This window comes from Rhincodon typus, chromosome 6 (genome assembly GCF_021869965.1).
Source record: "Rhincodon typus isolate 14 chromosome 6, sRhiTyp1.1, whole genome shotgun sequence".
NCBI classification, from domain to species: domain Eukaryota; kingdom Metazoa; phylum Chordata; class Chondrichthyes; order Orectolobiformes; family Rhincodontidae; genus Rhincodon; species Rhincodon typus.
This window is the reverse complement of record NC_063337.1, coordinates 19,709,590-19,724,809: the sequence shown is the minus strand read 5'-3', so window position 1 is coordinate 19,724,809 and position 15,220 is coordinate 19,709,590. Positions and strand designations below refer to the sequence as shown.

The 15,220-nt window shown below is 40.5% G+C and overlaps 2 protein-coding genes across 2 annotated transcripts in view; one reads left to right on the top strand and one right to left on the bottom strand.

Annotated features, from left to right (window-relative positions):
* The first annotated feature begins 809 nt into the window (after positions 1 to 809).
* Positions 810 to 3,652, top strand: LOC109910596 (mid1-interacting protein 1-B-like). The gene has a single exon (XM_048597621.1). It carries the CDS (start codon positions 934 to 936, stop codon positions 1,345 to 1,347), a length of 414 nt encoding a protein of 137 aa, XP_048453578.1. The 5' UTR covers positions 810 to 933; the 3' UTR covers positions 1,348 to 3,652.
* Positions 3,653 to 7,687: 4,035 nt separating this feature from the next.
* The window catches only part of ndufc2 (NADH:ubiquinone oxidoreductase subunit C2), a 14,829-nt gene continuing 7,296 nt past the window's right edge, over positions 7,688 to 15,220 (bottom strand). The window contains exon 3 of the mRNA XM_020509910.2: positions 7,688 to 7,876. Coding sequence (XP_020365499.1) covers positions 7,827 to 7,876 — 50 coding nt within the window. The 3' untranslated portion in view covers positions 7,688 to 7,826. The remainder of the gene's footprint in view (positions 7,877 to 15,220) is intronic.

Here is a 15,220-nt window from a genome sequence, read left to right as displayed (position 1 = left end):
GCTGCTACTGTTGCCTTAATTTACCATATACAGATAAAATAAAGCTTGAACCAATATCAAGTTGGATAAATGATTAAAAGTCTGCAAGTCAGAAATTCTTTGTAAACTATTTTAAAAACTACAAGAGGTACTGTAAGCCTCAAAAGCCATTTCTTTTGGGATTAGAACAGGATTTAGGAAGCATTGCAATTCAGCCTCAAATGCAGCACAGGCTACCCTTTAAAGCACAGAACTGTCAATGCAAAGTCATTTTCTGCTCCATGACTACAGCCAATGAAGCCTGTAAATTTCTTTTTGACAAGGGAACCTGAGCTGTCATTATTAAGAACATGCAGCTCCCTACTGCATATTTGTCACCTCTAACTTTTCAAAAAATAGACCAAAGGCAGCAAGGGATGATGTTTCTGAATCCCACTGATCTCTATTTTTTCTCAAATCCCCATCCCCAAAAATAATTTTTGAGACTTACAGCAATCAGATAAAGTGCTTTTTTTCAATAAACCAGATTTGCTCAAGATATCCCTGACCTACAGAATGCAGTTAAATATTTAACTTTTGTATGTCGGCTGGCATCCTATCACATATGACTACCAATTACACCACTTGCATTTTATTGTGAAATCCACTGTTAATGGATCCAGCGGTCAATGTAATGTCTAAGCAAATAATTTATTGAAGTCAATGGCAGTTTTCAGTTGATACAGTAGATGGTTACATGCCTAAAATAATCCAAATTAAACATGGACCTATCAGATACCAATCTGCTATGTTTGTGTGACCTTTTTGAAAATGATCTGATATACAGGTTGAACTGAAGTAACATTGTACCATTTCTAAGCAGTACATAAATCCTGAGAGATTACTCATTCCTCCTCTGTGACTCTAGAACTGCTGCACAGCTCCAGCTGCACAGCCGTCTCAACACCAAACAATATGCAGTCCTTCATCTCTCAACAGCAAACAAATTTCCTCGTTGCCACTATGAGCAAGTATTCATCCGCAGTGAAGAATATGGAGCAGACAGTCATGCTTCCCAGCCTCCTTCAAGACATCCCTTTGGAGGATCAAAATGAAGCAAAAGATGTCTCAGTCAGTTCTCAGAACTTGTATGAATGCTACATCCAGCTGAAATACATCAAAGACATTGTGGAGAGCGGTCGTCTGCCCCTTGAAGATTTGAAACGACAGATCAACGATGCCTATGACCTGGAACATGAAGACGAGACAAATTTAGAGACACTTTTCTATGTCCATGTGAAGGGGCTCTGTGCTGTGTTGAATACATTGACCAAAAAAGCCAACATGTTGACCAGCAGGTATAAGGACATGATAGGAATTTCTTTGTAGCTTTGATGCAAAGAAGAGAAAGATAACTGCTCATCCAAGAATGAACAACCTGAAAGAAAGAATCTGAGGAGAAAGCAAGGTAACTTTTCTGTTTGGCCACTAACAAAGACCAAAATAAAACCTTACAGACTTCCAACTGCAGAATGTGTTGGGAATGATCCAGAATGCACCATTGGATTTGTATTTGCAAAAGTACCAACAAGCTTTTTGAGAGGAGACTTCAACTGTACTAATTTTGCCAGCCACAAGGCAGAAAGATTAAATGTGCAGCACTTGTGAATTTTAAAATCAGCTGATGAAACCTTCCTTCTGCAAGAAACATTTTGGTAAACTGTATTATGATGAAAATGGCTGATTCAACTATTACAATATGCACAATTTTCCTAATGGTACATGATTTGTATCAACGTGAACAAAATGCATTGTTCCCATATATGGCACAAATAAAATTGGACAGAGTATTTAAGATATGTTTTTTTCTCATTTATATGCCTTTCTGTTCAATAATGTTGCAGTGTTAGGTTTCTGATTACTTTTACCCCTGAAAGAAATGGGGAAGAAGAACTCACTTTACTCTGGATTCAAAGAAATGATTCTTCTCGAAGTATCAATTGTGATTCATTGGGTAGCACTTGCAAGTCAATGGGCTGTAAATTCAGGTCTCACTCCAAGAACCTGATAATTGTGATCTGACTCCCCAAGGTAGTGTCTGCATCATTTTTTGGCTGAGACATTAAATGCTCATAAGGCCACAAGATGTATTAGCAGAAGTAGGTCAAGTTCCCTCTGCCATTCAATGACACCTTGGCTGATCAAATAGTCCTCAACTCCACTCTCTCATTTATTCACATAACCTTCGATTCCCTTGCTAATTAAAAATCTGTCTATCTCAGCCTTTAATATATTAAACAACCCAGCCTCGGCAGTCCTCTGTGGCAAAGAATTCCAAAGATTCAATACCCTCTGAGAGAAATATTTACTCCTCATCTCTGTCTTAAATATGTGACCCCTTACTGAGATTACATCCTCTGATCCTAGACTCTCCCCTAAAGGAAAACAACCTCCCTGCACTTCCCCTATCAAGGCTCCTTAAGAATTGTTTTAAAAAAGTCTCCCATCATTCTTCTAAAAGCCCAATCTATTAAACTTCACCTAAAAGAAAGTCCCTCCACACCCAGGATCAGCCATCGTTGTGGACCTTCTTTGGACTCCAAGGCAAATATATCTTTCCTTAGATAAGGGGACAAAAACTATTCATACTATTCCAGGTGAGGTTTGACTAGTACCTTGTATAGTTTTAGCAAGACCCCCCTATTTTTATACTCAATTCCATTTCAAATACAAGCCAACAGTCCATTTGTATTCCCTATTACATATTTGGCTGCTAATGTTTTTGTGATTCATGCTCGAGAACCTTCCAATCCCTCTGTTCTGCAGCCTCTTACAGTCTTCTTCTTTTTAAATAATACTCCCATCTTCTATTTTTCCCGTCAAGGTGCATAACCTCATACCTTCCCACATTATATTCCATCTGCCAAGCTTTTGCCCACTCACCTAGCCTGTCTGTATCCCTCTGTAGATTCATAGTAAGATTCTCAATTGCTCACCACTTGCCTTTGTGCTTATTTTTATATCGTGTAAAAGTTAAAGATCCTATGACACTATTTCAAAGAAGTGCTGTTATAGGAGTTCACCCCAGTGTTCTAGTTAATTTATGCCCCTCAGCCAACTCCAGAGAAATAGATTTTGGAGATTATCATCTTGTAAAAATTGATGTATATATGTAAATCATTCCCCCTTCAATCTTCCTCGTGACTTTAGAAAAATAGACATCTTATTGAAAGGTGTTAATGCCTTTCATCTCTCAGAGGGTAAAAAAGAAACATTTCATGAGCTTCCCTGGGTAACTGTGGGAGAGACAGGCTTTTTGCACAGAGAGGTATTTTTTAAAGAATAGAACACAAACAACCAGGGGAACAACTTGAGTTTTGTGAAGCAAGATAGCATCCCGGCAGACAGACATGCAGCAAAAAAGATATTCCTTTCATATGGCACCTTTCACAGCATCAGAAAATCGTAAAGTCTTCTACAATCTATTAGTTACTTTTATCGTTGAATAATATTGGCTTGGACAACAGATTATAAATGAAAGAGGACCACAGAGACAATGCTTATTGGCTACAGGACATGATACATAAGGATTATTGTTTCTAAATTAAATAACGTGATTCACCATTGATGGAAGCATTGTAGTTTGTAGTACTTTCAACTGTTTTATTATGTGGCCACAAGTTGTACTAGGTAACTTGGATCATTCCCATTGCGCTGTTTGTTTCCTCTGTGGAATAAAGCATTTATGATGTGAACTAAGCTTCTTGTATGATATTAATTCAGTTCTCCAGAAGAAATAAATATCCAAAAAATGAGAACATAAGTAGGTGTAAGTTTTGCTATTGCACATGTAATCACAGGACTATGTGAGTCAGTAAGACATTCAAGCTTCATGCAGTAGGGAAAGAATGCCTCTGAATGCTTCAAAGCCTCTTCCTGAACTTGCAATGACTGTATTTTTGTAAAGATAGGCTAAGCTGAGAAAAACAAACACTAAGCATTTCACAATTAACAAATCAACCTACTGATAGTTGAATATTATAATTATTATTGATGAAAGAAGATGAATATAACATTAATATACAAGGAGAGGAATAATGAGAGATCATGCAGAGGCGGGACATTCATCGGAAACTGAAGAAGCTCATAAGGGTAGGAATGTTGACGTTTCGGGTTGGGACTCTTCTTCAGAAATCCATTATTCCTTCACATTCCTGATTTGTGTCTTGTAAATGATGAACAGGCTTTGGGCAGTCTGGAGGTAAGTTGCTCACTGTAGAATTCCCAGCCTCTGACTATTTGTGGTAAAAGAATAATTAAATATGACAGAAATATGCATTGTATAAATTCAATCATTTGCCAGCCATACCTGATCCAATATGTGGTTTGATCTCTGACCATTACCCATATGCTGAAAGCAGTGCATTGTGGAGGTCTATCTCCAGATATTGATATAACAGGGCCACTTTTCTAAATGGACAACCCATGTGAATTCATACAATTGATTAAGTACAACAGACCAATTGCAAGACCACTCATTTCCAGGAATTTTTGTGACAAGGTGATTGTAGGCACATATCCCTCAATTTGCCAGTGGTGGCAGAAAGGCATAAAGGGTGCTTATTTAGAAAAGTCAAACCTGGAAATCTATTCACCTGAAGCACACTATACCAGAATAATTTGTAAAGGTTTGCTTTCATTTGTGACAGGTATGATCAGCGGCAAGATAAAATATTAACTGAAGTAAAATTCTGCTTGAGGTTCCCCTTTGGGACACCAGCACAACTGATGGTGCAAACTTAGCGATAATGTTTGGATGGAAGTGGAATTGATGGATGATTTCAAAGAAAACTTGAAGGAAATAAACAAGCAGGGGTCTGGGGGGTGAGGGAGTGGAACTAATTGGATTATTCAGCAGAAAGCTAACATGGGTTAATGCACTAAATTGACTCTCTCTGCTGTTAGGACTCTGATTCTAGGCATCAACTTTGTAAATTATACAACAAGGAAAGTGGAGCCATGTTTTGACTCCCTTCTGTTGCTTGGAAGTAGCAATTATAACTCATCCGGGTTTTCATTCCCTTTATTTGGCAACACCATAGCTTTAACGCTGCACCATCCTATTCAACTGAGCTCAGACTGAAAACCAAGCAGTGGGCGATAAACCTAAATTCAGCCTACACCACTTGGAACATAGAAAAATAAAGACAGGAGTAGGCCATTAAGCCTTTTGAGCTAGCTCTGCTGTATGATATGATCATGGTTGATCATCCAACTCTGTAGCCCTACTTCTACCTTCTCCCCAGATCCTTTGATTCCTTTAGCCCTAAGAATTATATCTAGCCCCTTCTTGAAAACATTCAATGTTTTGGCCTCAAGCGCTTTCCGTGACACAGAATTCCACTGACTCACCACTCATTAGTGAAAAAGTTCTCATCTCAGTTTTAAATGGCCTACCCCATATGCTTAGACATTGACCCCAGGTTCTGGATTCCCTGGTCATCAGGAAAATCCTTCCTGCTTTTACCCTGTGTAGACCTACTAGAACTTTATAGTTTACTATGAGGCTCTTCCCTCATTCTTTTAAACTCCAGTGAATATAGTTTTAATTGATTCAGTCTGTGTTCATATATCAGTCCTGTAATCCCTTGAATCAGTCTGGTAAACCTTTGTTGCACTTCCTCCATTGCTAGAACATCCTGCCTCAGATTAAAACTGCACATAATACTTCAGGTATGGTCTCACCAAGGCCTTGTACAAAGGTAGCAAGACATCCCCGTTCCTGTACTTGAATTCTCTCACTATAAAGGCTAATATACCCTTTGCCTTCTTTACCATCTGCATGTTTATCTTCAGTGGCTGGTATAATACAGGGTCACCCAGGTCACTTTACACCTCCTCCTTTCCCAATCTATCACTATTCAGATAATCTGCTCTTTTGTTCTTGCCAAAGTGAATAATCACACATTTAACCAGATTTTACTGCATCAGCCATGTACTTGTCCATTCACTCGACTTGGTAAATATTTTTTTCCACTCGTGGGATGTGGGCATCACTGATTAGCCAGCACTTTTACTGCCCGCCCCTAGTTGCCCTTGGTTGCCTTCTTGAACCACTGCAGTCTGCCTGCTGTAGGTTGATCCACAAATGGCCTTAGGGAGGGAATTCCAGGATTTTGACCCAGCAACACTGAAGGAACAGCGATATATTTCTAAGTCAGGATGGTGAGTGGCTTGCAAGGGAATTTTCAGGAGATGGTGTTCCCATGTATCTGCTGCCCTTGTCCTTCTAGATTGTAGTGGCTGTGGGTTTGGAGGAATAGAATCCCTACAGTGTGGAAACAGGCCATTTGGCCCAAAGAGTCCACACTGACCATCTGAACAGCATCCCACCCACATCCATCCCCCTACCCTATACCTGTAACCCTCCATTTCCCATGGCCTATGTACCTAACCTGCACATCCCTGAGCAATTTGGCATGGCCAATCCACCTAACTTGCATATCCTTGGACTGTGGGAAGAAACCAGAGCACCCAGCGGAAACCCACGCAGACACAGGGAGAATGTGCAAACTCCACACAGATTGTTGCCCGATGGCGGAATCAAAACTGGGTCCCTGCCATTGAGGTAGCAGTGCTAAACACTGAGGCGCTAGGCCGCCAGCAGGTGCTAAGGATCTTTGGTGAATTTCTGCATGGCATCTTGTAGATTAGTACATACTTCTGCTACTGAAGCATCTCTGAAGTTTCCTCAAAATTAACCCTTCAATCCAGCTTTGTGACATCTACAAACTTGAAGATATTACATTTAGTTCAGTCATTTAAATGTATATTGTGAATAGCCGGTGTCTAAGCACTGATCCCTATGGTAACCGATAAATCACTGGCTGCCACTCGGAAAACGATTTATTCCTACTCTTATTTTCTCCAGTCTGTCAACCAATTCTCTATCCATGTAAGTACACTACCCGCAATTCCATCTGTTTTAATTTCACATTTTTATTGACCCCGAGAGCTCTAAACTCAGTACCACTTGATGATTGCAATATGTAGAAATCTTACCTTCTACAAAATCATCTGTCAAATGGTCTACTTCTGCTCCTAATCTGTAAATTTGTATGTATCTAAAAATAATCAATACAGCTCAAATATTAAAGTAGATGACACTTCTTATGTAACTTGTCAATTATTCTGGCCTGGAGGACTCTCTATGTAAGTGAAATTGGCATTGCACCGAGAGAAGCAAAATCTGCAAGCCTCCAAAATATCTGCACTCCTTAAATTTTAGCCTCTTGAGAACCCAATTTAACTGCTCCACCATTGGTACGCTCAGCTCAATGCTGTAAATTCTTTAAGACACTCCTCAAAACCAATCTCACTGATGAAGAGTTTTAGTCATATGTGGTTTGGTGTCAAATTTTGAAGCATCTACATAACACTTAATAAGAGTGGGACAGTATACATTAAAAGTGTTATGCAGAAATAGACTATTGTGTAAAGGGTACAATAGATTGTTTGAGTTTCTAGAATTACAGCATTTCTAGCTAAAATTTCTCAAAGGTTATTTAAACTGCATTGCAATAATTTGTTTACTGTCTGCCTCAAATTACCACATTGCTCAAAAGGCTCAGAGATCAATAACCATCTGTCTGCTTTGTGAATAAAACTAGTCTCGATTGCATTAAAGTGTGTTACCCTTTAATATCAGGATTAAATAAAAACAGCATAATTATTTCATATAATTTATTATAATTTACAATGAGAAAGACCATCAGTACACAGCATATTTTTATACATCAGATGACAGACAGTGCTGAGAGTTATAATAATTACCCCACATAGGTAACTAAGAATTACTGCCAGGTAATTTAACGAATTGGATGAAAATTCTCCAGAATCTCTGCAAAAGTCTTTTTTTCTGAAAAACAAACAAACAAGAATATCAATCATACTAAAAACATTTAATAAGAACCAATAATTTAATAGTACTGTAATCTTCAAGCAGAGCCAAGATACAAGTTAAAATCCAAAAGAACTGCGGATGCTGTAAATCAGGAACAAAAACAAAGTTGCTGGAAAAGCTCAGCAGATCTGGCAGCATCTGTGAAGAAAAAAATCAGAGATAACATTTCGGGTGATGCTTCACAGATGCTGCCAGACCTGCTGAGCTTTTCCAGCAACTTTGTAGCTGTTCCCAAAATACAAGTTGCAGCTCTTGGTGTGGATGTTTCAGTGGAAATTGGGTTACTAGTCTGGAAATGAGGTGATTAGCTATTGTCCATAAAGGACCATAAACAGCTTTCTCCATTACAGAAAAGGACAATTGGCCACATACCGTTTGGAGGACACCATTGTCTAAGTGTGAAGGAAGGCAAGCCTCCATGAACTGCCGCAGTTAGTACAAGGAACGAAGCCACATGCTGTAATACCATGCATTGCATTCAGGCCATCTGGCCAACTGAGCTAACTGACCTAGGTCTGATGGAACACATCCTGGAATATTCAAAATAGCAGCTATAGAGATAATGGATGCACTGGTAGTAATCTTCCAAGAATCCTTAGAGTCTAAAGTATAGGCAAAGATCTGTAGCTCTGGTTATGGATGAGGTTGTTGACTTGCTCGCCAAGCTGGCTTGTCTTTGTTCAGATGTTTCATCACCATGCTAGGTGACATAGTCAGTAGAGCCTCCGATGAAGCGATGTTATTCTACTCCGCTTGGAATTTATACTGTCCAGTCCGTTATGGCGAGTAGTGTCATTTCCAGTTTTGATCTGTACGGGTTCATATATGGGATCCAGTTCTATATGTTTGTTGATTGAAGTATGGGTGGAGAACCATACCTCTAGGAATTCCCGTGCGTGTCTATGTTTGGCTTGGGCGACTATGGTTACTTTGTCCCTGTTAAACTGATGGCCTTCATTGTCTGAATTTACCCGGTAAATTCAGACAATGAAGGCCATCAGTTTAACAGGGACAAAGTAACCATAGTCGCCCAAGCCAAACATAGACACGCACGGGAATTCCTAGAGGTATGGTTCTCCACCCATACTTCAATCAACAAACATATAGAACTGGATCCCATATATGAACCCGTACAGATCAAAACTGGAAATGACACTACTCGCCATAACGGACTGGACAGTATAAATTCCAAGCGGAGTAAAATAACATCGCTTCATCGGAGGCTCCATTGATTATGTCACCTAGCATGGTGACGAAACATCTGAACAAAAACAAGCCAGCTCAGTGAGCAAGTCAACAAACTCATCCTTAGAGTCTGGAAAATTCCTTGAGGAGTGAATATATGCCAATGTAACATCTGTATTTAAAAAAGGAAGGAGCCAAAAGAAAAACAGCTAACTAAAGCCAGGCAGTTAATGTCTGTAATTGGGAAAATGGATTTAAAGGCAGAGCATTTAGAAATACCTAATATGATCAACCAGATTCAGCTTGGCTTAACGAAGGGGAAATCATGCCTGACAGGTTTACTAGAAATCTTCGAGGATGTAACAAGTAGAATAGATAAGAGGAAAGCACAGGATGCAATATATTTGGCTTTTCATAAGGTATTTGATAAGTTACCACATGTTAGGCTACTTCATGAGATAAGAGCTTATGATGTTGCAAACAGTATATTTGCATAGATGGAGGATTGATTAAGTAACAGATGACAGACAGTTAGGATAAGGGGGTATTTTCAGAATGGCGAACCTGTAACTAGTGGAGTGCCACAGAGATAAGTGCTGGGGTCCACAATTATTTATTTTATATGGCTCCGATGCGGAAGGCTTGCCAAGTTTGCAGATGTCACAAGAATAGGTTGAAGGCAAGCGATGAGGATAACATTTTGTTTACAGAGGGATACAGATAAGTTAGCAAACAAGCAAAAACTTGGCCGATGGAATATAATGTGGGAATATGCGAGGTTATACACTTTTGGCAGGAAGAATAGAGGAGTTTAATATTATTTAAATGGAGAGAGACGGTATAAAGTTATAACACAAAGAGATTTGGGAGTCCCTGCGCATAAATCACTGAAAGCTAGCATACAGGTTCAGTGGCTATTGTGAAGGCAAATAAAATATTGTTATTTATTTCAAAGGGAATCAAGAGGAGGCCTGTGACAAGCAGTGTGCCACAAGGATCGGTGCTATGTCTACTGGTTTTCGTCATTTATCCAAATGATTTTGGATGTGAATAAAGAAGTATGGTTAGTAAGTTTGCAGATGACACCAAAATTGGAGGTGCACTAGACAAAGAAGGTTACCTCAGAGTACAACGGGACCTTGACCAGATGAAGTTTAATTTAGATAAATGTGACGTGCTGCATTTTTGAATGGCAAATCAGGGCAGGACATATACACTTAACGTAGGGTAATGGGGAGTGTTGCCGAACAAAGAGACCTTGGAATGCAGGGTCATTGATCCTTGAAAGTGGAGTCGCAAGTAGAAGGCGTTTAGTATGCTTGCTCTTGTTGGTCAGTGCATTGAGTACAGGAGTTGGGAGGTCATGTTTGCTGTAGTACAGAACACTGGTTAGGCCACTTTTGGAATACTGTGTGCAATTCTGGTCTCCCTGCTACAGGAAAAATGTTGTGAAACCTAAAAGGATTCAAAAAAGATTTAGAAGGATGTTGCTAGGGCTGGAAGGTTTGAGCTACAGGAAGAGGCTGAATAGGCCTCCCTGGAGTGGATGCTGAAAGGTGATGTTATAGTGTTTATAAAATCATAAGGGGCATGGATCCCCTGGGATGGGGGAGTCCAAAACTAGAGGGCATAGGTTTAAGGTGAGAGGGGAAGGATTTAAAAGGGATCGAAGGGGCAACTTTTTCACACAGAGGTTGGTGCGTTTATGGAATGAGCTGTCGGAAGAAGTGGTGCAGGCTGGTATAATTACGGCGTTTAAAAGGCATCTGGATGGGTATATGAATAGGAAGGGTTTAAGAGGGATAGCACAGTGTAGAGCTGGAGGAACACAGCAGGCCAGGCAGCATCAGAAGAGCAGGAAAGCTGATGTTTCGTGTTGGGACCCTGTGTTCCTCCAGCTCCACACTGTGTTATCTCTGACTCCAGCATCGGCAGTTCTTACTATGTCTGAGGATTTTGAGGGATATGGGCCAAATGCTGGCAAGTAGGACTATATTTATGTAGGATATCTGGTTGGCATGGACAAGTTGGACCGAAGGGTCTGTTTCCACACTGTACATTTCAATGACTCTACGAGTATAAAATATGGATGTCCTGCTAAAACTATACAAGTCACTAGTCAGACCATAACTAGAACACAGGTTTTGGCCCCTTATCCAAGGTAAGATACACTGGCATTGGAGGCAGTCCAGATGAGATTCATTAGCTGGATCCTGGATATACAGAAACTGCATTATGAGTAAAGGTTGAGTGGTTTGGGCCTGTATTCAGTGGAGTTTGGGAATATTAGATGACAGAGTTGGGATAAAGGGGCATTTTAAGGATGGCAACCCATAACTACTGTAGTGTTACTCAGTTGCTAATTTTAAATCTGAAATTTTTGTTAAGCAAATGTATTAAGGGATATGGGCCAAAGGCAGGTGTAAAAGAGTTAGACTACAGATCAGCCATGATCTCAGTGAATGATAGAACTGGCTCAAGAGGCTGAACGGCCTACTCCTGTTCCTATGATTCAAGAATGAGAGCAGGCCTTATTAAAACAAACAAGACTCTTAGGGGACTTGACAAGTTAGATGTAGAAAGATTGTTTTCCCTTGGGGGAAGAGTCCAGGACCAAAGGGCATAAACTTGAATAAGGGGTAGTCCATTTAAGACAGAGATGAGGGGGAATTTCTTCTCTCAGAGCAGTGAACCTGTGGAATTCTTTCCCACAGAGCAGTTTAGAGGCTAGGCTGTTAAATATATTCAAAGCGGAGATACCTTTTTAAATCAGTAAGCGAATCGAGGGTTATAGGAAAAAGGTGCAAAACTGAAGTTGAGGATTATCAGATCAGCTATGATCTCATTGAATGGCATGGCCCACTTGATAAGCTGAATAGCCTACCTCTGCTCCTACATCTACGGTTCCCAACCAAGTGCACATGATTCTTAATAAGTTTGTTTTAATATATACAGCCAACTATTTGATGAAGACAATAAGCTTCAAAACATTACCAATATTAAACTAGCTCACTTCCCAGTTATAACAGCAGGTTAATGCAACGCCAGGGTGATTTAAAGAGTTCTGAAGCAACATCTCTGTAAAGGTGTCATTCACTCAACTTTCCTTGATGTTCAAGAGAATTTGAAAATTATGGCCATAATGCTTTGCTTAAGAACTTCAAAATTTTTACAGGGAGAAAAATCAATGCACCATATTCTGAAAAAATATATTTTATTATGAAATGGGTGAGCTGAACAACTAAGGAGCCATGTTTTCTTCAAGAAAAAAATGATTAGCTTCATATTTATATTAGCATTGAAAGAATTTTGCCAGATATTGCAGCCACTCAAAATATTATTAATTGCTTTCATGTCATGGCATATTGTTTAACATCAGAAAGTAAATTATGTTTAGAATTCCCAACCTTTAAATTCTATCTCCAGAGCTAACTTTTGCAGTCAGTGGAGCCACTTGCTGGGCTGCCTAACTATAACCACAAGGGGCATTTGTAACAACATTCCCACAACAGAGTTGCGACATTTGTATGGTGCTAATTTAAAAGGAAATTCTGGGCCCAATTTTGTTTTTCTTTTTTAAAGTGATATTTCTGTCTTTTCTTTTTACTTAAACCCAGATTCCTACTGAGATGTGGATTTCAGATGTAAATGTAAAAGCAAAGTGCGTACGAGAGTAGGGCAGGCAGCATCAGAGGAGCTCTTCTGGTGCTGCCTGGCCTGCTGTGTTCCTCCAGCCCCATACTGTGTTGTCTCTGACTCCAGCATCTGCAGTTCTTGCTATCTCTGGGTATGAGAGTAGCCGGGCCATTCAGCTCAGCAAGACACCAGCCACTGGAGATACTTCGTAATCAACCTGTTCAGAGATGTTATTACACAACGCCAGAGCAGGTGAGACTTTAACTCAGGTTTCCTGACTCAGGAGGTAGGGATACTACCACTGTGCTACAACAGCCTCACCAGCCAGGGTATGACAAATGGCCTAATTTGGAGGAGATACAGTAGCACAGTGGTATTGTCGCAGACTAGTAATCCAGAAACTCAGGTAATATGCTGGGTTCTGGGTTCAAATCTTACCACAACAGATAATGGAAATTGAATTTAAAAATCTGGAATTAAGGCGGCTTTATGACCATTAAATCATTGAAGAATCCATCTGGTTCACTTTAGGCAAGAAATCTGCCAGCCTCACCTGCTGTGATCCATGTGTAACTCCAGACCCACACCAATGTATTTGACACTTAACTGCCTTTTGACATGGCCCTACAAGCCACTCAGTTGTATCAAACCATTACAAATTCTCAAAAAAGGAATGAAACTGGGCAGACCACCTGGTATCAACCTAGGCACTGGGAATGACAATGGCAAACTCAGCCCAGTCTACCCTGCAAAGTCATCCACACACTAGTGCCTAAAGTGGGACAGCTGTCTCATGGATTAGTCAAGCAATACCTTGGCACTCAGAATCACAGCTTACAGAAAACATCCCGGACATCACCATCACCAACCCTGGCTATGTCCTGTCCCACAGACCTGGCAGAGGTGGTGGCACACTGGTATACAATCAGGGCATCTGCTCAAACATGAGCAAGGAAACTTTTTGCCGATTACTCCTTCCTGAACCCTTCCCCAGCTGACACATTAGTTCTCCTCCCAATGTTGAACAAAACTTTGAGGAAGCAATGAGGGTGGCAGGTGCACAGAATATGCTCTGGGTGGGGATTCCAATGTCCATCACCATGAATGGCTTGGCAGCAACAGTATTGATCAAGCTAGTCAAATCCTAAAGGACATTGCTGCTGGACTGGGTCTGCAGCAGATGGTGAAGGAACCAACAACAGGGAAAATACTTGGCCTCATCCTCATCAACAGGCTTGCTGCAGATACAGCTGTCCAGGACAGTATCTGTTGGATTGACCACCTTGTGGAGATGAAGTGATGTCTTCACAGTAAGAATACCATTTATCGTGTTGCATGGCACTGTCAGCATGCTCAATGGGATAGCAAGGATACCTTCCACTGTGTTGTGTGGCATTACCACTGTGCTAAATAGGATTGATGTCAAACAAATCTAGCAACTCAAGACTGGGCAGCTATGAGGCACATTAGGAATTCAGCAGCAGAGGGATTGAGGTCGAACACAATGTACAACCTCATGGTTTGGCATATCCCCACTCTACAGTTGCCATCAAGTCAGGGGATCAAGACTAGTTCAACAAACAGGACTGGAGGGCATGCCAGTTGCAGCACCAGGCATGCCAAAAATGAGATGTCAAAATAGTGAAACTACAAAACAGGGCTACTTGCACGCCAAATGGCATATGCAGCAAATAATGGACAGAACTGAGTAAGTCAACAGACATTGGGTCAGATCTAAGTCAGCAGATCCAGTCATGAATGGTAGTGAAAAATTAAACAACTCACTGGAGCCACAAGTATTCTCATCCTCAATGAGGAAGGAGTAGAGCACATCAGTGCAAATAAGGCTGAAACATTCTCAGTATTCTTCAGCCAGAAATAATGAGAGGATGATCCATCACTACTTCCTCCAATGATTTCCAGTACCATAGTTCCCAATCTTTAGCCAATTCGATTCACTCATGTAATATCACAAAACAGCTGAAAGCACTGGATTATTCAAAGGCTGTGGGCCTTGACAATCTTCTGCAGAAGTAGTGAAGACTTGTGTTCCAGATTTTGCTTCAATCCCTAACCGAGCTGTTCCAGTACAGCTTCAATATTGGCATCTAGCCAACATGGAGGATAAATGCCCATGTATGTCCTGTCCAACCTGCAAATTAGTATCCCATCAGTCTACTCTTGAACATCAGTAAACTGATGGAAAGTGTACCAACAGTGCTATCAACCAGCACTTGCGTAATTGAAACCACTGACGCTCAGTTTGTGTTCTGCCAGTATCCTGAACTCACATCAACCCTAGTTCAAATGTGAACAAAACAGCTGGACTCCTGAAGAGACAGGGAGGTGAGACTTCAAGACTGTATTTGGCGGATGTGGCAACAAAACTAGCGTACAGAATCAGGGGGAAAACTCTCCGCAAAGTGGATTTGTATCTGTCACAGGGAAAGATGCTTGTGGTTCTTGGGGGTCAGTCAT